Source organism: Neopsephotus bourkii, unplaced genomic scaffold (genome assembly GCF_033783945.1).
Source record: "Neopsephotus bourkii isolate Nb327-2 ecotype Australia unplaced genomic scaffold, CSIRO-AGI_Nbou_v1 NB_1707, whole genome shotgun sequence".
NCBI lineage: Eukaryota > Metazoa > Chordata > Aves > Psittaciformes > Psittacidae > Neopsephotus > Neopsephotus bourkii.
In genome coordinates, this window is record NW_026902181.1 from 7,938,730 (window position 1) to 7,964,736 (window position 26,007).

Below are 26,007 nucleotides of genomic sequence, written 5' to 3' on the forward strand. Positions count from 1 at the left end.
ACTGGCAAGGATAAAATACCTGGGACCACAAATTTCTCTGTCAACATATGTTTTCATATTTACTTTACATTTTTATGAGTATAAAAAGAGCTAATTGATGAAAATAATACTTTAGAAAGTCTGAAGACCTCTTTTTAATAACCTTTAAAGTAGCTTCCCTTGAGAAGTTTTCTTCCATTAGTCTAAATATTTAGTATTGTACTTACTGTCCTTGTTTTTAGAGAAATGCTTTAATGAAGCAAAATAGGTAGTGACTTGCAATCCACTGGTTGTAAAAGAGCAGGACTTTAGAGCTTATTTAAAGGAAAAGAGAACCACTTTTACAAAAGGTCCTACTCTACAGGATTTTTGAACCCATTCTGTAATTCCACATTCCTTCCAGCTGTTAAACTTTCTTCCTGAAACTTTGACCACAAAATACAGGATATGTGTTTTCTAAGACCTAGCACCAGATTCCCAGAGAACATATTTTATTTGCGAAGAAGTACTCTCCTTTCAACTGGCTGTACTTTTTCCCATTTAATTATTTTCTTGGTTACATATATATAACTATATATATAAATATCTTCCTACCTTCCTTCCTTCCTTCCCTCCTTCCTTCCTTCCCTCCTTCCTTCCTTCCTTCCTTCCATACCCATCTCCTTCCTTTTCTCCTTCTCCTTCTTTTTTCCTTTTCTCGTTTTCCTTCTCCCTTTCCTTAAAGGTGGCTATAAATTTTCTGCTAATCAGCATGTTCATGTAAAAACATGATTTCATGGTCTCTAAAATTATTTTCTGTTTATAACTTGTACTTTAATAATTACTCACTGTTAACCACATACTACTACATCTTTAATCCTATCATAAACCAAGTGTTATTATTCTTGTCTAAAAGTAAAAAGTTCTTTCAAAAATAGCCAGCTGATTTTGTTTGTGTCAGATGAACCAAAGCAGACATTGAACAGGAGTTCTGCTATGTTTGGGATGGTATCAGGATGCCACCCCATCTTTCTAGCTTAGGTGGAAATGAGAAGAGCTTTTTCAGAATTATGGTTTGCTGAAGGAGAATAACTTTGGTCTTTGAAGTTTCCTAACTTATGCCTTAACGTCTGGGGTTTTTTTCTTATTTTGTACAAAGACACAGCTGTGCTTTACTACCCAAAGCATTATGTGGAAGAGTGCATGTATGAAAACTGTTTCAGTGAAGCTTGTTAAAATAGGCTTAATTATAATGGAATGAATGATCCCACTTTGAAAGTAAAAAATTCAAGAATACAAACGTTTCAAAGTGAGCTTTAAGTGAAAAAAAAAGCTGAGCCTGAAGTGAAGTATATCCTTCAAAAATTTTCTGAACTGGGACCCTAACAAATCACTGCCTTACACCTAAAGATCAAGATTTATCCAGAACTCAAATTTTGAAGCCCAAATTTCCCCACATAGATGGGCCTAGGCACACAGGCATATGCAGAAGCAACTTCATTTCAGAAGCTGTGTGCTTTGTTCCTATCTAATCTTCACAAAACTGAGACCCAAAGCAAAAAGGTACCTGCATGAGGAAGTAGAAGACAAAGTTATTGGAGGCCATTAACTTATCTCTTTTTTCTTTGTTAAACAGTTTCCAGCTATTACTGACTTCAACATGTCATTCCCAATATATTTGTACTCCTACAGCCCCTCTTCCCCCTAGAGGTCAAACTCTGCCTGTGGCCAAAACTCCCAAGTGCATCAGGATGTTATAACCTCCCCGAGATGGCTTAACTTGCATTAACAGCACTTGCCTAGCATAAAGCAGCAGCCTTGTCATTTTTATCTGAAACTGTAGCTGGAGAATCGACTGTCTACTTTTAGTACAAATCCTAGTGGTTAGATTTTTAGAGCAGCAGACTTGAGATCAAATCTTTTTTTCACTCTAAACAGTTTTGACACTGTAACTCCCACTTCACGGAAGAAAAACCAAGTTGCAAGGCTGCAGGAAGGAAAACTAACCACTATTCTTTCCCAAGATAAGCAGATGACTGGCAAAACCAAGCTATAAACAGAGCATGTGAAAAGCAGTGTGATGTGGTAACATCATGAATGAGGACATGCAGAAATGAGCAACATGGGTTCAGATTCTTACTTCACTAGATAACTTGGGGGTTTAATTCACCAAGTGAAATATAAAAGCTAAATGACTACATTACCTGGAGCTGCATTGAATGTCTGCATTAGGTTATATCAAGAGAATATAACTACAAGTAGTAATCTAAGTGTAACTGCAACCACGCAATATGTGTAATTGAAATAGAGCACTGTGTTGGCAAAACATTAAACTTTTCCTACCTCTAACCTGCATGGATCAAGTAAGCAGCAACTGTAAAGCTTTTACATTAAGTTACTGAAGCTCCTATCACAGCTTATAGAGAAGGCAGTAACAATGAAGACAGCTAAGATAAGTGTTTCTTGAAGAATGGCATGTTGTTCCCAACTCTCTTGTCTAATTAAAGACCCAAAATGTTATTCTACTGATGGCAGTACTCACTTGACATCAAAGGGAATCAAGATTTGCCATTCTTTTATGAAGAATTATTTTTATCATATGATTAAAAACAAGCAAGACAATTCACAATGCATCATATAGTAGCACTTTTGTCTCTAGGTGACAGCAGACTTCAGTTCCATAAGTGTCTCAGAGGTCCCACCTGATGTCAAGAGATCAGCTCAGTACTGAGACTGCAGCATCTGAACCAAGTTACAATCACCTCCAGAAAACACCAGCTCTGACCAGAACCCCATCCTACTATATAACTGGCAAACGTGCTGGAAAACTTAGGAGCTTACAAACTAAATAAATAAGGATAAAAGGATTGTGCAGATAAGAAATGGCTTACCTGAAGTCACACAGCCAAGCTCCAGTAAAGCACGAAAAGGAGCCTGAGGTTCACTGAAATTCCAGAGGGATTATCTGGATGCAGATCACAATTTGACCTTCATGATAAAAATTTTGCTTGTATCTATCTCACAGTTTTATGCTATTTTATGTGATCTCTAAATTAAAGAGAAAAATAACACTGAAAACTTCATTTCTCCAAATTCTGTGCCTAGTGTTTGTTTAGCCAAAGTGTATGACTGAAGTTAGCATTCAAGCAGGGCATAAACTCTTTGTTAGTGAAAGAACTGAGAAAAATGAAGGATCACATCTGTGTCATACTCTTTGCTCCCACAGAAGGGGGAAAATGGGGACGATCTATAACTTTAGAATTACTATAATTATTTATTACCATCTCCAGCAGCATTATGGCCAGGGATTAGGGTGGAAAATGAATCATGTAAGATAAAATTTTCTTTCCCCACAAAATATTACTTGTATTATTAGCAAGGAAATAGTTTTGCACAGTTTATTTAGAAATACTTCTTTATAGATATCTGCTACTTCAGTCATGGTGCATTAAGATAACTCTAAATGACAGGTCCTGTTTGAAACCAAACTCTACTGTATTTTATATTATAATGAGGATTCTTTTACAAAATATTAGTTAATGAGATATTAGCAACTAATGCACTGGAAAGGGCGGATGGGAAGATAGTCAACTGTCTAAATCAGATTTTCACAGTGAAGTAAACAAATTACTAAGCACACTTATCTGGTTTAATGCCAGCCTATACTCTAGGGAACTGATCAAAGAGTGGATCATGAAAAGCTTTTTGGGAGCAGCTAAATTCTACAGCTGTGGTTTTTGTTTTTCTAGTACTTTGCAAGAACAGAAGGGGGAATTACGAAAGCGTCTATCGTACACTACCCATAAACTGGAAATGCTTGAAACAGAATTTGATTCTACACGTCAGTATCTTGAAATAGAATTGAGACGTGCTCAGGAGGAACTTGAAAAAGTAACTGAAAAACTGAGAAGGTTAGTAACTAACTTTCTGAAATAAACAGTCTTTAGGAATTTATAAGTGGCTGTATTAAGATGCATGAATAAAAATATAATCATATAGTCTCAAACATACATAACTTATTATTCATTATGCATCAAGCTTTCACATGGAATATACATGTTTCATTTATCCAAACATATGCTACATACATGAAGTTATTTACATGTGATATGTAAAATGTCTCTGTATTTATAGCAAATATGCATATAGAAATATACAAATATAACTGCATATATGACACTTTATATGTAAATATACATGTGGATTCATGCCACATTATGTTACACATACAAAGATTATAAGCACACTATATATCTATATATATATACTTATAATTTATATATAGAGATAAATCATTAGTTTAGCTGTACATTTCCTGTTGTTATTCTCCATTGCATTGATACAACAGAATAGAATCTGGTCTTCCACCACTCAAAGCGGAGACTATGTACAATTCAAATGCTATTATGACATTTTACATTATGCTATAGCATATCATTCACTTTTTAGTCTCAAATAGATTGGAATGATACCAAAACCTATTATTTAAAATTGTTGAAGTTGTGGTACAGAGCCATTGCAAATCAGGGGCCCAGTTAATGTTAATGATAAATTATAATACGCATGCACTGCTGACATTCCTGGTGCTGATTAAAATGGTCTGTAATCTAGCTTTAAATTTATCAGTGATTCTTAGTATCAATTTTTTCATTGTTTGCAAAACTTCTGAACCTAAAATTATCCATTTATGCAGGAATGTATTTGCATTTCTTGTGAGATGTTTCTAAAATGATGTAGATAATCGAACTGTTTGATTTAGCTCATTGGATGAGTCAAAACAAAATTCAGAATGAATCATCCCAGGGCTTCAGACCCAATTCATACCCAAAGAAATATCTTTTATTCCTTGCAGAAGGCAAAAACCAAACCAAAAGAAAGCCAGAAACCACCAACAAACTAAGTCAGTCTAATCATTTGATCCACATTTTAAAGAGAATGAAGCTGTAGGACCTCAAATTAAGAAACAACCTAATGTGATCTTATAACTTAAACACTTCCTTAACCAGGGACACTTCTTACGATAAGGCTAAAATCCACACACATCTATCAAGAGCAGTCTGGAGGCTGTCCATGCTGTTTTCTTGCTAACAGTGTATTTCCTATCACTTCACTGAGCTGTGAAAAGTAACTTCACTCTTGACATAGGTTTGCTCCAGTACATTACAAGACAGGGATTGATGGTACTCTTTTGAAGAATTATTTCAGACACAGTTGCCATAAATTAGCAGAGGTGCTGACCACTCAACTTTTGTTAGAACAAAGGGGCTTCCTAGCTTTTGGACACTGATGACTTAAGCACCCTTCAAAACTCAGGCTAGGCAGTCTTCCTTTGCTCTAGGCAGAATCTACACCAAACATCAGATTGGTAGAACTGACTTTCCAATATTCTAATGAGCCATTGTACTGTATTACAAAGAAAACTCACATTAGAAATTATGTTTCAGGAAGGTGATTACTCCCCTGAAGACATATCATATTTGAAGTCCAAAATAGTTTATGAGGTGAGCGCGAAATATGTTTCAATTGAGAATAGCAAGGCATACCACAAGTTGAACTAGATTTCCCAGCCTGGAGAAGGATAACGTCTAATACAGAACTGTCATCCAAAAGCATGTCAACAACATGTCACAAGGAAAATCAGTGTGAGAAAAACGAGAAACTTGAATTAGTTTCAATAATGTATCTCTTGCTTTATTCAAGAGCAATAAAGGGAGAAAAATTAACACACAAAAACCCCAAAATAAATAAGCCCTGTGTACAGGATTCACTCACATACTAGAAAACATTTCTGTTATTAAACTTCCATAACTAAGTGCAGAATTTTTCTGAGAGCTGAATGGCCATCCACTTATATTCCTTTCTGAATGAATGCCTTTAGTATCTTAATTTATCCAGAATTACCTGTGTTGTTGCTAGGCCTCCCCTCTATTAGCCAAACAAGGAGGTCATTTATGTGGCTTAATGGTCAAGTTTTTGACCTCTCTACAAACTTTTAGACGTGGCCTTTTTCTTTATTTCTCATGGGAGCAAAAGCAGGGCACTGCTGAGCAAGTTTTAATGTATTAACTGTAAAGCATAAGTTCAGCTTTGAAAAGTACCTGAAAAGAGATTGGGGTTTTCATATATCTCACTGTAGTCCCCTATCTGACGTGATCAGCATAACTCTTTTTTTTTTAGGATAAAATTAAAAAAAAAAATCAAATACCAATCATGGAACCAAAACTGGACTCCAAAGTTCATGCTGGGTTTTCTCCTTGAGACCCTACCTTGTACAACAACTTTGCCCCGTCATAGCTTTTACAGTATGTTAGAGATTGGAAGGGACCTCAAAAGATCATCTAGTCCAATCCCCCTGCCGGAGCAGGAACACCTAGATAAGGCTACACAGGAACGTGTCCAGGCGGGTTTTGAATGTCTCCAAAGAAGGAGATTCCACAACCTCCCTGGGCAGCCTGTTCCAGTGTTCCGTCACCCTCACTGAGAAGAAGTTTCTTCTCAGGTTTAAGTGGAACCTCTTGTGCTCCAATTTGTACCCGTTACCCCTTGTCCTTTCATTGTTTTCCACTGAGAAGAGCCTGGCTCCATCCTCGTGACACTCCCCCTTTATATATTTATATACACTAATAAGGTCACCCTTTAATCTCCTCTTCTCCAAACTATAGAGACCCAGCTCCCTCAGTCTTTCCTCATAAGGGAGATGCTCCACTCCCTTAATCATCTTAGTTTCCCTGCGCTGGACTCTCTCCAGCAGGTCCCTGTCCTTTTTAAACTGAGGGGCCCAGAACTGGACACAATACTCCAGATGAGGTCTCACCAGGGCAGAGTAGAGGGGAAGGAGGACCTCTCTCGACCTACTAACCACCCCCCTTCTAATACACCCCAGGATGCCATTGGCCTTCTTGGCCACAAGGTCACAGTGTCGGCTCATGGTCACCCTGTCGTCCACCAGGACCCCCAGGTCCCTCTCCCCTACACTGCTCTCTAACAGGTCGTTCCCCAGCCTATACTGGAACCTGGGGTTGTTCCTGCCCAGATGCAGGACTCTACACTTTCCCTTGTTTTATTTCATCAAGTTATTCCCCGCCCAGCTCTCCAGCCTGTCCAGGTCTCTCTGGATGGCAGCACAGCCTTCTGGCGTGTCGGCCACTCCTCCCAGCTTAGTGTCATCAGCAAACTTGCTGATAGTACACTCAATTCCCTCATCTAAATCGTTGATGAATATATTAAATAATACTGGGCCCAGTACCGACCCTTGAGGCACTCCACTAGATACAGGCCTCCAACTAGACTCCGCCCCATAGACTACAACTCTCTGGCTTCTCTCCTTCAGCCAGTTCACAGTCCACCTCACTACCCGATCATCCAGACCACACTTCCTCAATTTAGCCGCAAGGATGCTGTGGGAGACCGTGTCAAAGGCTTTGCTGAAGTCAAGGTAGACCACATCCACCGCTCTACCATCATCCATCCACCGTGTTATTTCCTCATAAAAGGCTACGAGATTGGTCAAGCACGACTTCCCCTTGGTGAAGCCATGTTGACTGCCCCTCATAACCCTCTTATCCTTGATATGCCTTAAGATGGCACCAAGGATAAGGTGTTCCATCACTTTCCCAGGAATGGAGGTGAGGCTAACCGGTCTATAGTTACCCGGATCCTCCTTCTTGCCCTTTTTGAAGACAGGAGTGACATTTGCTTTCCTCCAGTCCTCAGGCACCTCTCCCGTTTCCCAAGACTTGGTAAAGATGATGGAGAGCGGTCTAGCAATGACCTCAGCCAGTTCCCTCAGCACCCGCGGGTGCATCCCATCTGGACCCATGGATTTATGGATATCCAGATTGCTCAACTGGTCTTTAACCCATTCCTCATCGACTAAGGCAGACCGCTCCGTTGACCTATCTTCATCCGAGGTCTCAGCGGTACAGGGCTCTTCAGGACTGCCTCCAGCAGAGTAGACAGAGACAAAGAAGTCATTCAGTAACTCTGCCATCTCTGTATCTTCTGTCACCAGGGCACCCGTCCCGTTCATCAGCGGGCCTACATTGCCTCTGGTGTTAGTTTTACCTGCCATGTATTTGAAAAAGCTCTTTCTGCTGTCCTTGACCCCTCTCGCCAGCTTTAATTCCAAGGAGGCCTTAGTCATCCTAGCAGCTTTCCTACATCCTCTAGCAGCAGCCTTATATTCTTCCCAAGTGGCCAGCCCTTCTTTCCATGACCTGTAAACTCTCCTCTTCCACTTGAGCATACCGAGCAATTCCCTATTTAGCCACGTAGGCCTCCTGACCCTCTTCCTTGACTTCCTTTTGCCAGAACATGAGAAATAAACCCATACAGAGATTTGCACACACACACACACACACACACCCCAATTGTTTCACCTAAAGCAAGATATTTCATGGACTGACAGGGTGTTCTGAACAGAAATCCTGTAGCTGTTTTAGCTTTGGAATAAGTGAAGGGATAACTCCCTTGTTTTCGTGAGAAAGTCCAACTGGTGACAACAGAGAGAAGAAAGGATTTTTGAACAAGAAGTTACTGTTTTAGCAGTCACTCTTCAAAGTTAAGCTGCACTTTTGGTGAAATTCTCTTCTTTCAAGAAGGTCAGCTCAAGCCTGTGTTTTACTTTAGATGTATTTTGTGGCCTTAAGAGGGCTTGAGACTGAGTGGAAACAGAGAAACAAAGGCTTTTGCAGATTTCTTCTTTAGTGGTGATCTGCAGTCTTAGAGAAGAGTGTGTTGTCTGCTGGGTTAGAACCCAGACATGTAATGTTCAATATAGTCAGAATATTTTTCATTTGACCCTATTTTGGTCAAGAATCTAAACATGCATTTAATACATGCCCATATATGCACCTGGAGGTACATGGGTATCACCTAACAATACAAACAACAAGGAAAGCCATCAAAAAATGGTAATAAGTTATTGATCCACAGGAGCTTATTCTTACAGCAGTTTCACAGGGTAGCGAAGCTGACCTACTGTTTGCTTTCATCACAAAGAAGCCTGATTTACAGTGTTAAAATGTTTCATACAACGTTCAGGTTATGTGGGTATATTTTTTCTGCAAACAAGGCTGTTACAATTTGTCTATCTGGTCATTTTCAGATTTGAAGTTTTCACAATTTTTTTTATTTTTTTTACAGTGTTGCCCACAGATTAATTTAACTATTCTGTTCCTCTTTTATCCCTTTAACACTTTCTTCCAAATATTTCTAAGTCCATTTCTCTCCTCACCACCCACATTTGCTGACACTTCTTTTGACACAGTGGATTTCCAGTTTGGGTTATATGCAAATATGTGCATGCATATGTCCTTATTTATGTGTGCACATATTTGTGCTTATTTTGACTACCTTTGCATACTGTTCTCAATAGAAACACTTTTTGAAGCACAGTTTCCTACTTAATGTGGATTTTTCAATTAGATTGGATTTTATTTTACTGGGACGTGGTCAGGTTTTATCCATGCTAAATTAATGTGTTAGAGAACCAGGGTTTGTGGCCTACTTTCTCCTAAACATACAACAGAGGAAAATTCGATGGTCAAAGAAAAAAGAAATCAGAAGCAGAGAAGCAGACTGTGACAAGCTCTTGCAAAAATCCTCTATGGCATGGAAGTGCTGCCATCAAAGAGCAACTATACTAATGGTAACCAACCTTGCCATAATATATATCAAGAGAAAAAGTACCAACAGAAGCTGAGGAGGAAACCCAGTGCTGTATTGCCACCCTCACAAGCCAGATATCCAAGTGGCAATTAGCAGTTACTGCTGGTTTTATTAATGAACTCAAAGTTCTAGAAATAAAAACTTCAGGATCTTCCTTGAGTTCTCCTTGTAGGTCTACACTGCAGAACAGACCAGAGACACCTGAGCTAGAAAAGTCCTGAACCAATATTTTTTCCCCCTTTTCTTTCAGGAATTTATACAGGTGGTTTTGAACACATGCAAAATTTTAGGAGGTTTCAGGTGCTAAAAGTTTCCATCAGTTTAACGCTGCCTCTAATTGAGCCACAAGCTGCCTGGGTGAAAACCAAGGTTAACCTTTTCTATTTTGCTTTATTAGAGAAAAACTGCAGACCATGACAGAAGAGATCAGACAGACCTGGGGCACTTCAGGTCTCAGGCAGCAGGCCTTATCATACTTTTTAAATCCTTTTTCTCCACACCACAGCACACAGCCTTACCAGCAAAACATAACTATGTTTATGCTGAGTAGCAGTTTGCAGGCAAAGCTAATCTAAGCCTTTTTGCTTCCACTAATTTACCAAAATAACTTCTGATTTTGACGGTGCCATGAAAAACTGTGTACAAGGCACCCTGAGATTTCTCTCTGTTGTGTTGACAGCTAAATAGCCATGAAAATCCCAAGTATACCTAGATCTGCACAAATAAATGTCTATACAGAGGCTTAGTGGCAAATGCTGCTTTTAACTGGAGCACAGACAATACAGAGATCCGGAAACTTCAATCAATCATTTAAGTCACACAGATATTCACACAATGGCATTGTGAGAACTGGTGAGTAATGACCAAACCACAGGTTAGTTCAAGTCTCACAGATTTTCAGCCCATTTGGGTCACCACCTTAGCAAACACTGTACCACAAATCCACCTTAGAGTGAGAAAATCTCCACTCTATAGCTCTTCAAAATATACATGACACTGAAACTTCTCCCAGGCTCTCAGTGCACATTTGAAATGGATGGCCTGAGGCTGGGCTGACCCTTGATACCTCAGGGAGATTCATCCATGGGGGTGTCATCATTTATGCCCACAGAGCAGATGTCCCCTGCACAGAACTCCCCTCCCAGGTCTGTGGGGCAGATGTTACCATATTACTGGGAGCCTCAAACCAGAGCACTGCATGCCCTGTGAGAGGCACTGTGAGCCACTGGCCTGTCCTGAACAGAGAATTTTTATCATTTAACTGGAAAGAAAATCTCCATGGTAACAGATACAGGGAGAGACCTAAACCATCACATTGCTTCACTGCCACAAAGGGGTGAGTTGGACCCCTCAGTTGTCAATGGCATGGTTCAAATGCAAATCTTCATTCCAGTTTTAAGAACCACTCCTAAACATACAATAAACCAAAGAGACTTCTTTAATCCCAGTCCCTTCCTGATTATCATGGAAGCTACACAGAGATCCAGGCTTCTCAGAGCAGTGGCTTTCTGCTGAAAAAAACATGCATTAAATCTGTGATCACTCTTACAGTGAACTAACCCTAACACTTGCATTCTACCTAAAATCAACTCACTATTGGAAATACTTTGACCTGTTGACCTAAGATTCCCAGTGCAAACATATAGATGTATTCAGACAAAGTTTTCACAGCTGAGCTTCTAACATTTGCTTTACATCCTGCTGAGGTGGTATGTGCAAACATGACCAAGGAGCTACCCTCCATACCTTCAATGAAGAGAAAAGGAAACCTTTCTCACACCTACCAAAATAATGATGCTTTTCCCACAGGCAGTGCAGCTTGTCTATTACAATACCAAGGTTACCATCTCAGCAACCTAAAGATGTACAAATTGAAACTTCGGTGCATCTTTCTATAATAAGCAGGGAAGCCTCATTTTGTGAGGCTATTCAATCCTTTGGTGCTAATAAACCTTTTCCAGGCTAAGCTATCTGAATGTATATCCTGGAGAAAGAGGATATGTTTACCTCTTGAGAACAGGCAATTCCTTGAACTTCTGTAAAAAGAAGGAATATTCTCTTTATATGGTGTTTTTGCTACAGTCATTAGGTTTCTGCTGCAATTTTCCTTATTAAGATTGCCACATGAATCTTTTTCTGTACTAAAAGACACATAAGAAAGCATACAGCTCAAGCTTCCTCTCTAGCATATTATTCCTGAGCCTGTTGTAAAGCTACAATCTCTTTGTGCAAGTTCCCATGCTGTGATGCATATCTGCGCACAAGTGGAGAACAGCAAACATATTTTCACTTCCTGGTGGAATTTGATGCTAATTATAGTAAGCAAACATGAAAAAAGAAGCTTGCTTAGGAAGTAGGTGGTAATTACATTTCAAGGACAACCGCTGACTTGCAACAGGAGTCATAAAAAAGAAGATTTCAAGTATTGCAAGCCAAGGTTTTTTACTGATGTAAAAATTACAGGTAAAGAACAACATGAAAATCAATGCATTAAATTACATTATATCATCTTTGTTTTAGGATACAAAACAATTACCTAGCCTTACAAAGAATTAATCAGGATCTGGAGGATAAACTTTACAGAATGGTAAGTTGTCATAAGTGAACTTTCCTTTTTAATTAAATGTGGGTTTATGGCTCTTAAATCATAGGACAAATGTATATGTATCTGTGACAAAAAATAAACACCCTAATGCTCCAAACGTAGTATGCTTTAAAAAGATACTGACTTTATCAGTATCAGCTTTCAGAGCTAAAGCTGTGTGTGGTGGCATAAGTCTATCAGTTTAAACAGAAATTCCACTGGCTGATGATCTGGATGAGAAAATTGTACCTTCAAAATAATTCTGGTTAATTTAGTTAATAACTTCATGGGTTTTAAATATTTATGTTTTCATTAATGACAAATTTAAATAAGGTAATGCAAGGTTTTCTCATGCTTCTTAGATGTTTTAACTCAGCTTTTATTAAGGGATTTAATAGAGCTTGAATGGTCTGACTTTTATATGCTGTCATAACTCTCAATCTCAGTGTATTAATTTCCAATCTGCATGTGTCTGCAACCACAGTGTCACTGTCACAGGCCAATTTATAACTCAGTGAGGAAATCACTGTGCCATTTATGGGTTTCACATCTAGGACTAGTATTGAAAGACAGCTCCACTGATGCAAAATAGTTTGGAGATGTTAAAAAGAAATAGTGCCCTGGCTCATTGTTAATGCTGCTGGGACATCGGACTTGCTGTTAGGAGAAAATCTATAGAGAAATGTGAATGTAAGGTTTAAAGAGGAAATTTTTAAACTTCCAAAGATCCTCAGTTTAGAATTGTAGACTGACCCACTTCCTCCTTTCCTGGCTCAGGATGATCAGTGGTCCTCTCGTCCACTTCCACCCAGCCCCAGACCTGGTGTGGCCCTAGAAAGCATAATGCATACATGTAAGCACAAGGTTTATAGGTCCAGAGTCCTGATGTACAGCTACAAGGACGCTAGGATAAGTTTGCATTTTACACAAGCATCATATGTAACATTTGCATAGGTGGGCAGCTTGGAATGAGTGAGACAGATTATTGTGCTTTCACAGTAAATAGGGACTGTGGCAACACACTGGAGAGATACCAGCCTTTACTAAGAAATGTGAAACAAATCTTTGAAAATAACATCATTCTTATCTCAGCAGTCTGTTGAAATAGCTGACAATGAATAGAACATTGATGCCTTTGTAACCGGCTAACAACAGGGCAAAGTTACATTTGGGTTATAGTGATGTTTGTTCATAAATTTATATAAACACTGTGCAAGTATAAATTTTTTTCTCATTTTTTTTCTTCCCTCTTCTTTTCTTAATTCTTTTTCCTTTGGGACTTTTTCTTGATCTGCAGCCTGAAATTTATTAGATATGCATTACAAAAGATAAATAAAGTAGAGGCATTCTGACTGGTAAAAAAAATATTACAAACATAGAAAGAGGGACTCTAGAAAATCCATGCTTTTTTATCAGGTATTTCAGATCAAAGCAAAGAATTTTTAACCTGATGTTTAAGCATCCACTTAAAAACCCTGAGAAATTATTTCAGAGCACAGTACAGAAAGAAAGAAGGCTGGTTGCATGGAACACTCTACCTTTTTATATCCCGCTAATATGACAGTCACTGAAGGCAGCTTTAAAGGCTTGAAGATCAACCAGAGTCTGTACAGCACTTAACTCCAGACTGCTTTGTTGTCTGAAAAATTGAAACTGAAGACACAAAACCAAACAAATGTCAAATTGAAATCCTATTGAAAGCAAAAAGATGAGGAACATACTACCATATTTGATTTAGATAAGACAAACCATCTGATTTTCAGGGCACTTGAAAACCCCTCAATACTTCAGAGAAAGTTGGATTAAATAACAGCTGGTCTGGTTAATCAACAGCTTATGGAGGACAGAGCTATTGGATACCTTTCTCTCCTTTTCCTGCTTAGGAAGAACAGCCATGTATATTTGTTTAAGTTACTCAGTTTGTCATTCCAGAGTCAAAAGCCTTTGACTTCTCTACCTTTATACATATCCAAATGTACAAACTATGTGTTTACTTTCTCCCTCTGTCCCCCACCCCATCTCTTTATATACACAGGTACATTATGTATATAAACACACACATATGTGCACTCAGACTCATACACAAGTTTTGACCATTTTATGTGTCCAAATGCAACAAGTAGGAACAAGAAGATCCCTGGAGCAGTGGTCCCTCACTCCCCCTGTCTGCAGGTGACCTGGGATGCTCACAGGAGACCATGTTCTCTCTGCCCTTACAACTCCCTCTCTACCAGTGACTGGCCCCAGCTCATCATAATTAATCTAGGACTCACCTTGGCCACCCTCTTCTAATTTTTTTGGGATCCTGAGTGTTAAAGTCTTTCATTCCTGCTCTTGGTATAAGGGATGTAAAAAATAATCATAAATTCATTAGCAATCACAGAAAAGAAGCTGAAGCAGCTGTTATTTTTCTTCTAGACTCTGCTTCCTTTTGAGTGCAAATCTATAAAATATTTTTTAAAAAATTTGAGAGCACACTTCTGATCGTGGCAAGTTGTATCCAATTGAAACTTCTGTCACATCAAAACTGGAAATAAAAATACAAAATATAAACCAGTCTGTGCTGGGAGAGTTTGCTGTATTAAACTGGGCAAGACCAAACATATAGCACAGTAGAGGCAGATGTAGCACAGAGCTAAAATTCTGCTGTCACTACTCATAAAACTCTCACTCTTACCACAGTCTGGGTCTTTAACTGGAGAAGATTTGTTTCACCTTGTAAGCACTGGTTAAGCAGAGGAATATACAGGCTGTCTTCTTAAATATTTGAGCTTTATAACTCTTTTTTCCATTAAGATGTGGGAAAAGACTAAACAGAGTCCTCAAATTTTGCACTGTGATTACATCACAGGACTGTTCAATTAAAGAACCTTTTATAATATCTAGTTCCAAGTCACTACTTGTCACAAGTAGTCCGCATTTTCCCTTATACTTGTCTGATTTTCCCAAGGATGCTCTGCCATGGTCTTGTTGCTCACAAACAGCAATTACAAGTCAATTATGCAAGGCATCCCAACCACATGTTAATAAATCCTGTATATGATCTCAGTCCAACGGTATTCCCCATATGATCATCACTGGAATTAAGCAATGTATTTTAAAAAGCTTTTGAAGTTTTAAGGCTTTTGGTTGCAGTTAGTTCCTGTAATTTTACCCTTAAAGCCAGATTTTTAGTGGTATCTACATTTGGGAAGAACCAATACCTAATAAGAGCTGCTTAATAAGCCTAATTGCCAATGAAAATCACACCCATTTCTTCTCTCCCATCTGTATTTTGAATGTTGCTGAAAACTTTATCATGGAAATCCAGCTGCAAAAAGCTCATGAGACCTCATTCTCCAGAAACACCCTAAATTTTGTCTTTTGTAATTAGAAAGCAACAGCTTGACAGACAGACAGCTCAATGGTATAAGCTCACTTCTCATGCAAAGTCCTTCAAGAAGCCAGAATGAAACCCCTGTTCAATCTAAAATACGTGCTATATGCAACTAATGCAAAAATACACAGGCAGCATTAGTGGCGAATATGGAAGGTGACAGCTGTATGGTTAGGAACAAAGCCCTCTGATGACCTGGGGAAAGAGCAGATAAACCAATGTACCCAGTCCATAAACCCTTACTCCCACATACACCTTGGACTGCCAACTCATATCCCTCAAGCCTGCTGCCAAACTCTGGTTCTTCAAAGTCCTGTTGGATTTGGTTGCTGTTTTTAAGGCAGGAAATTGTTTTTTTCTCCCTCAGCACCAGAGCAGGACCTTTCGGTAGTGTGGGCAATACTGAATGCTGTCAGACATCAGCAACACGACTGGACTCCTATGCTTTGATGTGTAGGAGATGCTGCCCACTGGTTCCATCAGCCCTGCAAGGCTCCCCACCTTGGCCATAGCTACTGGCACTTTGGTTCCCCACTCTGCAAAGCAAGTATCAGGCATTATACATTTTATCATCTGACAAGATGAAAACTGTTATATCACATTAGTGCTTGATTTTTCATTTACATTAAGCAGGCTAGAGGGTGTGACTCTGCCATAAATTTGGAAGTAATTACTGTATAAACCAACAGTAAAGAGGGATTTGTGTTAAGGATAATCGTGTTTGAAACACTTAACTATCTGAGCACTACACTGATTTTTATGCTGCTTCTTTCTATGAGCTCAAGGAGGAGTACAACGTACAGCAAATAATATATACTCTCTGCTGATTAATGAGAGTTATTTATACAACTCTTCAATACCTTTGGCTTTCCGGTCTGCTGGACATAAGATATTCCTAAGCATCTCTATATGAGGAAATCCAACGAATAATTATTATGAGTTGGGGAATTTTATGTGGTGCTCTAAGGCTTTGCGTCAGGGAAATGTTGTTTTAAAGGAAGCAGCTTGCTGGAAGTCCAGGCCCAGAAGATAAAGAATATGGACAGTGGTGACGAATCTGATGAACAATTTCAGTCAAGAATCAAAAGCATCTAACTAGCAGGGTGAACCCATCGCTTTGGCTTTGGAATTTAAACTGGTCACTAGATTGTACCTGAGTCTCCCAAGACAGCTACAAGACAGCTACCAGTTACCCCTCAGTGTGGTTTAAATCATATACGAAAGATGAAGGCAATGAAGAAGACGCCCGTTTCTGACATAAACCTAACAAAAGCAGAAGCCTAACATGATTATGTTTCAGCCCCATCCGTGGAAGTCTTCAAGGCCAGGATGAATGCGGCTTTTGGCAGCTTTGTCTAGTGGAAGGTGTCCCTGCCCATAGCAGAGGGTTGGAACCAGATGATCTTTAAAGTCCCTTCAACCCAAACCATTCTGTGATTCTATGATGAATTTGACAGTGACTTTGAAAGGAGTGATTTAAAGCACATCTTTTTTATTTTCTTTTCTTTATGAAGAATAACTTGCTTCTCCCCCCACTGTATGTCTCGTGAAAATCTAACAGAGATTACCTAAATATACTTAAAAGGATTTGCATCCCAAAGACAAGAAAAGTTTAGAGTCAGCTCAACCTGACAGGCTCATTTGCTCACATTCAGTGAAGACAGCTGTGAATGTCAAAAGAAATTTATACTGGTTGGTTAGTTAAGGCAGAAGCCAGAGAAGGTCCATGCTTTGTGGACTAAAACAACTGCAAAAAACATTTCTAAGGAAGGAAATGACTATAAATGCCACAGAAACAAGTCATTTATAAAAATAGTAGTTGAAAAAAATGCATTTCTAAAAGGACCTTAGGTTTTACCTTTTTATGCTTACAGGCATTTTGTATTAAAGACCTCCATCTCTCACTGGCTGTTCTCACACTCATTTTTCAAGTAAAAACTTATTGCCAAATGGACAGTAGAATCAGCCTTTTAAACCTACACACATTAAGACCTGCAGCAACTAGATAGGCTCAGACTGAGTAGATCCATTAGTTTTGCAGTCAAATGAATCCTTCTGGGTAAATTTGGAATATGTCTTCACACAAGCACACAGGCTTTCAGTAATCCTCAGTTCTTTTTCTCTGTCTGAATAGAGATTCATTTCCCATTGTTATCCCACTGTTATGTGGCTGGCAAAGCGATCCTTCTTCCTCAGAGACTCATAAGGCAGTCCATCCTCTTCCTAATTGTTGTAGGTGAACACAAGAGACTGTTCTGAAAACTAGTTTCCATTTTTTTCCAAAGCCATGGGATTATTCTTCTGTCTCTCCCTCTCAGTAGGACTTCTTCCACAGGCATGACTACAGCCTTATAAAGCAGTAAAGTGGTGGTGGGTGCTTCTTGCTTCCAACATCATCTCTATTACATGATGACAGAGCTCTTTCCTTCTCAACATGTGTCTTATCTCTTGTCCCCCAGTATACATTTCTGATACCTGAGGTTTTTGATTGTTTTCTTCATCCTGATCTCCATGGTTAGGGCTCTGCATCCCAGGACACCCCCTGGGGCTACCATTTTGACAAGCTGGGAATAGAAACAGCTGTTGTTTTCAAAGTAACTGAAAATAATAGAAATATTTCTGGGATGTGGGTATCTTTGACCTGTGACTTCCTTGTAAGTGTCTTCGGCCTTTGAATGTCTGCCAACTCACCACAAAGAAAGGGAAATGAAGAAGTAAGAATAAGCCTGAAAAGGCCTTCTGAAGAAGGCTCTTCTCATCTCAAAGTCCTCAGTGAAAGCTGGTATCACCTATGAATGTGGAAAATAAGGCACAGAAGAGGAAAGTGTCTTAGCTAAGGTCACTGAGAAGCAAGAAGCAAGTTTCAAAATAACTTAAAGGCCTTATTTATGCAAATCCACTGACTACAAATAAGATCAATGCATTTCCTAGATTCTCTTAGATTTCATTTACAATGCCAGTTACTTAACTCCTGTCTACAGAACAAACAGAAAATGGCAGACAGCGTTTATCATAGATTGAACAAAAGAAAAAAAAGAAAGGAAAAGAAAACCATATACAAGTGGAGTACTGGTATTCAGTCCAGGTTGCTACAGGGGGGTTGTCACCTGTTTCTATAATACATTTCATTTCTAAATAAAGAAAAACACTTTTTGGAAATCATATAGCAGCTACACAACTCAAAACCGTGTCATTTTATCTGTACAGAAGGGAATATGGAATTAATTGAGATAAGAAGACAATTATATTTGTGGAGAGAAAATGAAAAGAGGGATGGAGAAAGACTAATTTTGATAATGTCTTCTTTCACTTGCATCCCTTATGCTCAGAGAACAGTGTCAGAGGTGTATATGAACGTCAACATAAGATAGAATTAAACTTGGCAAGGGATGTTAAGGATAACAGGAAGGGATTCTATAGGTACATGACAAATAAATGACAGACTAGGGACAACATAGGCCCCCTCCGGAAGCTACTGAGAGAACTGGCTACCCAGGATTTCGAGAAGGCTGAGGTTCTGAATGACTTCTTTGCCTCGGTCTTCACTGGTAAAGGCTTTGACCACACCACCCAAGTCTTGGAAGGCAGATGCAGGGACTGTGACAATGAAAACCTTGGGCCCACTGTAGGAGAGGATCTGGTTCAAGACCATCTTAAGAACCTGAACGCACAAAAGTCCATGGGACCTGATGAAATCCATCAACGGGTCCTAAAGGAGCTGGCAAATGAAGTTGCTAAGCCACTGGCCATCATATTTGAAAAATCATGGCAGTCAGGTGAAGTTCCAAATGACTGGAAAAAGGGAAATATAACCCCCATTTTCAAGAAGGGGAAAATGGATGACCCAGGAAATTACAGAACAGTCAGTCTCACCTCTGTGCCTGGCAAAATCTTGGAGCAGATTCTCCTGGAAGGCATGCTAAGGCACATGAAAATCAACAAGGTGCTTGGTGACAGCCAGCATGGCTTCACTAAGGGGAAATCCTGCCTGACCAATTTGGTGGCCTTCTATGATGGGGCTACAGAACTGATGGAAGGGGTAGAAGAGCTGACATCATCTACCTGGACTTGTGTAAAGCGTTCGACACTGTCCCACACGACATTCTTGTCTCTAAATTGGAGAGACATCAATTTGATGGATGGACCACTCGGTGGATAAAGAACTGGCTGGACGACCGCACACAAAGTGTTGTGGTCAATGGCTCAATGTCCGGCTGGAGACCAGTAATGAGTGGTGTCCCTCAGGGATCGGTGTTGGGACTGGTCTTGTTTAACATCTGTGTCAGCAACATGGGCAGTGGGATTGAGTGCGCCCTCAGCAAGTTAGCCGATGACACCAAGCTGTGTGGTTCGGTTGATACACTGGAGGGAAGGAATGCCATCCAGAGGGACCTTGATACACTTGTGAGGTGGGCCGATGCCAACCTCATGAAGTTTAACCATGCCAAGTGCAAGGTCCTACACCTTGGTCGGAGCAATCCCAGGCACAGCTACAGGCTGGGCAGGGAAGAGATACAGAGCAGCCCTGTGGAGAAGAACTTGGGGGTGTTGGTCGATAAGAAAAGGAACATGAGCCGGCTTCAGTGTGCGCTTGCAGCCTAGAAAGCCATCCGTATCCTGGGCTGCATCAAAAGCAGCGTGAGCAGCAGGTCAAAGGAGGTGATCCTGCCCCTCTACTCTGCTCTTGTGAGACCTCACTTGGAGTATTGTGTGCAGTTCTGGTGTCCTCAACATAAAAAGGACATGGATCTGTTGGAACAAGTCCAGAGGAGGGCCACAAGGATGATCAGGGGACTGGAGCACCTCCCGTATGAAGACAGGCTGAGAAAGTTGGGGCTGTTCAGCCTGGAGAAGAGAGGGCTGCATGGAGACCTCATAGCAGCCTTCCAGTATCTGAAGGGGGCCTATAGAGATGCTGGGGATGGACTCTTCATTAGGGACTGTAGTGACAGGACAACGGCTAATAGGTTGACTCTTAAACAGGGGAAGTTTAGATTGGATATAAGGAGGAAATTCTTTCCTGTTAGGCTGGTGAGGCACTGGAATGGGTTGCCCAGGGAGGTTGTGAATGCTCTATCCCTGTTGGTGTTCAAGGCCAGGTTGGATGAAGCCTTGGGTGAGATGGTTTAGTGCGAGGTGTCCCTGCCCATGGCAGGGGTGTTGGAACTTGATGATCTTAAGGTCCTTTCCAACCCTAACTATTCTATGATTCTATCTTTGGTCAATTTTTTTACCACAAGTGGCCTGTAGCTCCAGCAGAGTCCTTTTTGTTCACCAAGATATAATACATAATCTTCTACTTCTTTCTTTTTCCCTCTAGAAACAAACATTTCTTCTTTCAACCTATTGTCACTAACACAGCCTCCAAAGATACTAGTACATTGACTTCAGCATCAATCAACACCATCTCTATACCCTCCAGCTATAATTTATTTAGCATTTTATTATCCAGTAGGCCTCTACCCTGGCAAGGCATGTCACTGATTTGAAATATGGGAGATAATAGGTACATAGAAAGACTATGAGCACATTTTGTCAGCTTCACCTAAATTGCTAGTAGAAAGAGCACAGGCCATGAAGTTTACTAGCCAGCTTTGAAAGGCTTTTAATAAGTTAATAGGTAAGATATTTTTTCAAGGAGAGCTTCAATGCTGCAGGAGACCAAGGGATCTTATGGCAAGCAAAACCATCCCTCTGGCTTCCAATAAGTTAGTCCTGCTGTCAGTGAGGTTAGGCAATGAACTGATTATGTTAATTTATAAACAGCAGATCCTCAGTACTGAAGGTTTCGTAAAGAACTGGTCTTAAGCCAGCAAGATAAAACAGTTATAAACTGAAAAGAATATTTTTGCCACAGAAGATATCTAGTGCCTAGAGTAAAGTCCTGAGCACTTTAAAAAGATGAGCAGCCAGCTAATTCATCCTTAGAGGAGCAATCAGTATGTGCAGTGGTACCCTGTTCATCCATATTTTATATCAGAGTCTATCTAAGCAGAACCTAGGCGAGGAATGATTGACACAATCCTTCCTTAGCATGCTAAGACCAGGTTTGCAGCCACTGAATTTAGATAAAGTTTTCCTGTTTATAACATAAATTTGCTGCTCAGATTTCCATTCCAAAAGAGCTGGGTAAGAGGAGATAGGTGCCTTTACCCCAAGCTCATATTAGACACAGGGTACTCATTGAACTGAAAGCCTCAGGAATATTTCCAGATGACACTGTGACAAGACCAGCTTCAGGAGGAGGAGCAGATGTAAGCAGTTTTTATTATAATATAATAAAATTTTTGCATACACTTTTGCATACTGTATGCCATGTATGTTGGCCTTATTTCAAAGAGCAAACGCCTACAACTGTCAGTGATAGCCTTATTTCAAACAAGGAGCAAACCCCTACAGCTATCAGTGATAAGTCATGTGAACTGATGTACACTGCTCTGAAAGGCAATACTCCTATTGACCTAAGTTAACGTGTGCTTGCCTCATGAAGAGACACTAAAGACCAACACGAGTACTTTTTGTATTGGAAAGAAAAGTCATTATCTTGTATAAGTTTTACAAATCACTTGCAAGGAAAGCATGCCTTTAATTCACAAGCAGTGTCTCAACAGCACTTCACTAACCAGATTTCTTTCTCTGATATGCTATTAATTATATAACAGTGTCAATTTCAGGTTTTTCCTTTACTGCTATGGAATTAAATTTCAAGCCTGTGACTTTGAGTAGTCAAGGAAACAAATTTTTATGAGTCCTTTGCTAGTACAAGGTTGAATTTGATGTTAAGAGCGAATCTTTCTTGAACTGAAATGCCATAGAGCATAAGATCAAAATCATCAGACAAAACTCTATAGCCCCACAATATTATCTTTAATAACATTATATTGTTTGGAAATCAAGAAGAGAAATTGGATTCTGCTGCATGTAATTGTTAATCAGAAAACAATGTTTATTAAAAAGGATAAATTCTATAATTTAGCTCTGATGGACAAATTAGATCAGATAAGTAATTTAGATTTGAGACAACACATCATTTATCAGGGAAAAGATACAGCTTATTTCCATAGCTCTCTTTTTGCAGACTAAATCTTTTAAATTGTTATGGACATCCATATATTCAGTTCCTCTGATTTATCATAAAAAAAAGAAAATACTAAGCTTGAACATCCCCCTATGAATTATATTCCTGTATTTTTCTTACATCAAGAAGTCCACAGTAAGCAGAAAAAGGTGTTAAAAAAGCAAACCTTTCTAAGCCTAAACTCTATCTTCCTCACTTGTAACTCTTTTAGTAGAAAGGCAAAGTAGATTACAAAAACTTCAGCTGACAGATAAATCTCTTGCCTTACAAATACCTTTCTTGCTTTTCCTTGATATGTCTTCATGAAATCCATCCCCAACTCTAATGGACTTTTTCTCCTCATTCAAGCCAATTTTTTTAATCCTTTATATCTTGGAATACCCTTGGTCCTGGATTTGCGTCTTGAAACCAGCCGTCCAGGTGCATGCAAGCACAGTGGCGTCTCAGTCTCCGTAAAACATTTTCTCCTTCTTCTCTTCTGTGATTTCTTAGAAATGTCTTGACTTTGTTTTCTGTTTTCCCTCTGATAGCCCTGATCTCCATGAAGGCATTTTTTGAAGTAGCTTGCTGGTCATGTGGTACGCAGATTTCACTGTCTGCTCTATAAATTTCCTGGATTTTCTTCAAATTATTTCCTTCTTAGCCTTATTTTCAGTCTTGCCACTTCTATACAATTCTTCACTATTGCAGAAGATATATGTGGAAAAATAGATCTTTTTATTTTGGAAAATTATGAATATCCCAAATATCCACAGTGTGACTATGGATTTTTTCAATGAGCTTAAATTAACTAAATTAATACTTTTGACTATTCTTCCCCAGTGTACCATAGAATAATCTGGCATGAGAAGGATTAGAGAAGACTTGATTTAATTATATGCTCTGTCTGAGCAAATACAATTCAATTAAGGAAGATGTGATTATTAAATCTAAAATGCATTAGCATGCATCAATCAGCTGTAGGAGCTTTAAATTAATAAATAGTTCTTTTACAGTTATCCAACTACTAGACAGAAAATCAGTATTAAAACCTCTAATAAAATTAGCCCAAGTCTCTCAATGCAGTTTTTAAAGCATAATTTGCTGAATGGATCTTAATGCATCATCTTTAGTAAGCTCAATGAAGTTTGTTCTAGTGTTGGGTGGTGTTAAAGTATTAGAGGATTCTGTTTTGTCACAAAACATAGTTTTCGGTATTGCAGGTTTAATTGAAGAGAGCACAGTACAATATATTGGGACTTTTTTTGTCTCAAATTACCTTATAGTTCAAGGGTTGTTTTGGGGTTGTTTTGTTTTTTTTTTTTCAAAAACTTCTATACTTTCCTGTTTAAACATTTTAGCAATTTTTCTCTCAAGTTTCTAGTGTGGATGCAGCGAGATATCAGAGAATGCAGTGCATACATACGCAAAGGATGAATAAAGTAAAACTTTAATTTATGTATAAGATGCCAGGAAAGCAGATTAAAATCTATCAGAAATCTAGATTTGATTTCCTCTAATAGGATGCAACCATCCAATAACCAACTCAAGATGCTAATGAGAGAATGTAGGGAGTGCAAAACATGGACATGTAACCTGTTTTGTCAAGATTTCCCATATGTAAAGCTATGTATCTGACTTTATCAACCTGACATGAGCAAGCAAAACCCTCTCCTGGAGCTACACCAAGCCTACCCTACAAGCAGGAGAAACCCTTATGCTCATACTGCCAGCAGAAACCTGAAAGCAGAACTTTTTAACCTCAGGCTGAATGTATTCCCTTGATCACTTTTTTTAACCCAGTTATATATTTTTTTCTGGAGTGCACTGGGGAAGGAAATAGTCTGTAGGCAGGAGAGATACTGACAGCCCTGTGAGACACTTTGTACCAAGGAAAGCAGCTCTCTCCTTTTCCCATCCCGTGGTGACTGGAGAATTGTCTCCCCATTAGATGCCTCCTTGGTACCTGCTCTGCTCCTCCACGAATTTTCATACTGTTATATTAATGTATCCACATCTCAGGGTTCCCAGTTACAGTGACACATCAGCTCAGTAAATGTAACATCACAAGGGGAAACCACTCGAACAAGGCTTATTTTACTCCACGGTGATACGTGTAATTGGTTTCATTCTCTGCAATGAAATTTTGGTAAACCTTCATTACATGGTCTTGCCCAGCTTTCATTGCTCAGCTTCCAGGAATTTTTCTTCTGGGTAAATAGCCAGAGGTGAAAAATAAAGAGTGAGAATATATTGCATGAGGAAGAAGAAATACAGGCCAGAAGTCCTTTTGGAAGAGACTGCTAAAGGAGCATGGGTCTGCTTCTTCCAACATGTTAACTACATATACCCTTCCCTGAGCTGATTTAACACAATTTTAAAGACTCAGAGATTAGAATGAGGAATTTTAATGGTAATTTCCTCACAGACTAATGACAGTTAGATTTATTGTCTCCAAAAGAAAAGTCATCAGTAGACTGCTGAAAGATGGAAACCATCCCTATAATTCCAGGTCACAGAGCCTTGCTATCCTTCAAAGAAAATAGAATAGAAAGCAGGAGGCCCAGGAAGAGAGTTGCTAACTAAGCATATGGCTTTAGGTGGCAGATTTAGGCTCTGTGGAATCCTGATCTGTTTGCCATGAGGAAAGAAGCTGGTTTGGCTGTACTCTGCAACAGCAAATAGGAAAGTACTGTCTGTGGAACTTGTGAGCCAGATGTCAACCAAAATAACAAAAAGGAAGTTGAAAGGAAAAAAATTGAGCATTCTTATTTGCCATAATATCAAGATGTTAATGATAAAAACGATCCAGTCACCAAAGGGTATAAGAAGAGCTGCGTATTATGCCAGCATTAAGAATCTAGTCATAAACTAGAAGAACTGGAAGCAATGCATGTGCATTGGTGCCAGACTATGACTGAAGCTCATGGAAAAGACTTGTGCAACTAAAAAGACTGAATTAGCTTGTTTGGGATAGATCAAGCTGATTGCAGAGCTTGGGAAGAGTATTTTGTATTGCCCCTGGCAACTCTAAAATAGTAGTCTTGAATATTCCTCAACTATTAATAAAAGGCAGAGGCAGATCACATGCTGATCTGTGCCTGCTACAGACCATAACATTGCCACAATTTGTGCAATATAAACAGCTATTTGTAGCCCACAGAAGAAAAAAAAGAAAATGCTGTTATCTTCATCTTCAATGACCTATGATCCTGGTCACTTACAGGTAATAAAGATCTCTTTAATAGTGCTAAAAAATATAAATAACAATTTTCTGATTATGAAAATGCTGCATTAAACATGAAGGAATTTTCTCTTTGCCTTCATTATAAGAACACAGACTCATCTTTGAGTTGTGTTTTA

At 39.2% G+C, this 26,007-nt stretch overlaps 1 protein-coding gene across 10 annotated transcripts in view; it reads left to right on the forward strand.

Moving 5' to 3' along the window:
- BEGAIN (brain enriched guanylate kinase associated) overlaps positions 1 to 26,007 on the forward strand; it is a 176,886-nt gene that overhangs the window by 105,435 nt on the left and 45,444 nt on the right. For 8 of the 10 annotated variants that reach the window (XM_061376411.1, XM_061376414.1, XM_061376412.1 and 5 more), the window contains 2 exons: positions 3,708 to 3,869; positions 12,148 to 12,214. In XM_061376411.1, the coding sequence (XP_061232395.1) occupies positions 3,708 to 3,869; positions 12,148 to 12,214 (229 nt within the window). The remainder of the gene's footprint in view (positions 1 to 3,707; positions 3,870 to 12,147; positions 12,215 to 26,007) is intronic. The other 2 variants (XM_061376419.1, XM_061376418.1) reach the window with 1 other exon arrangement.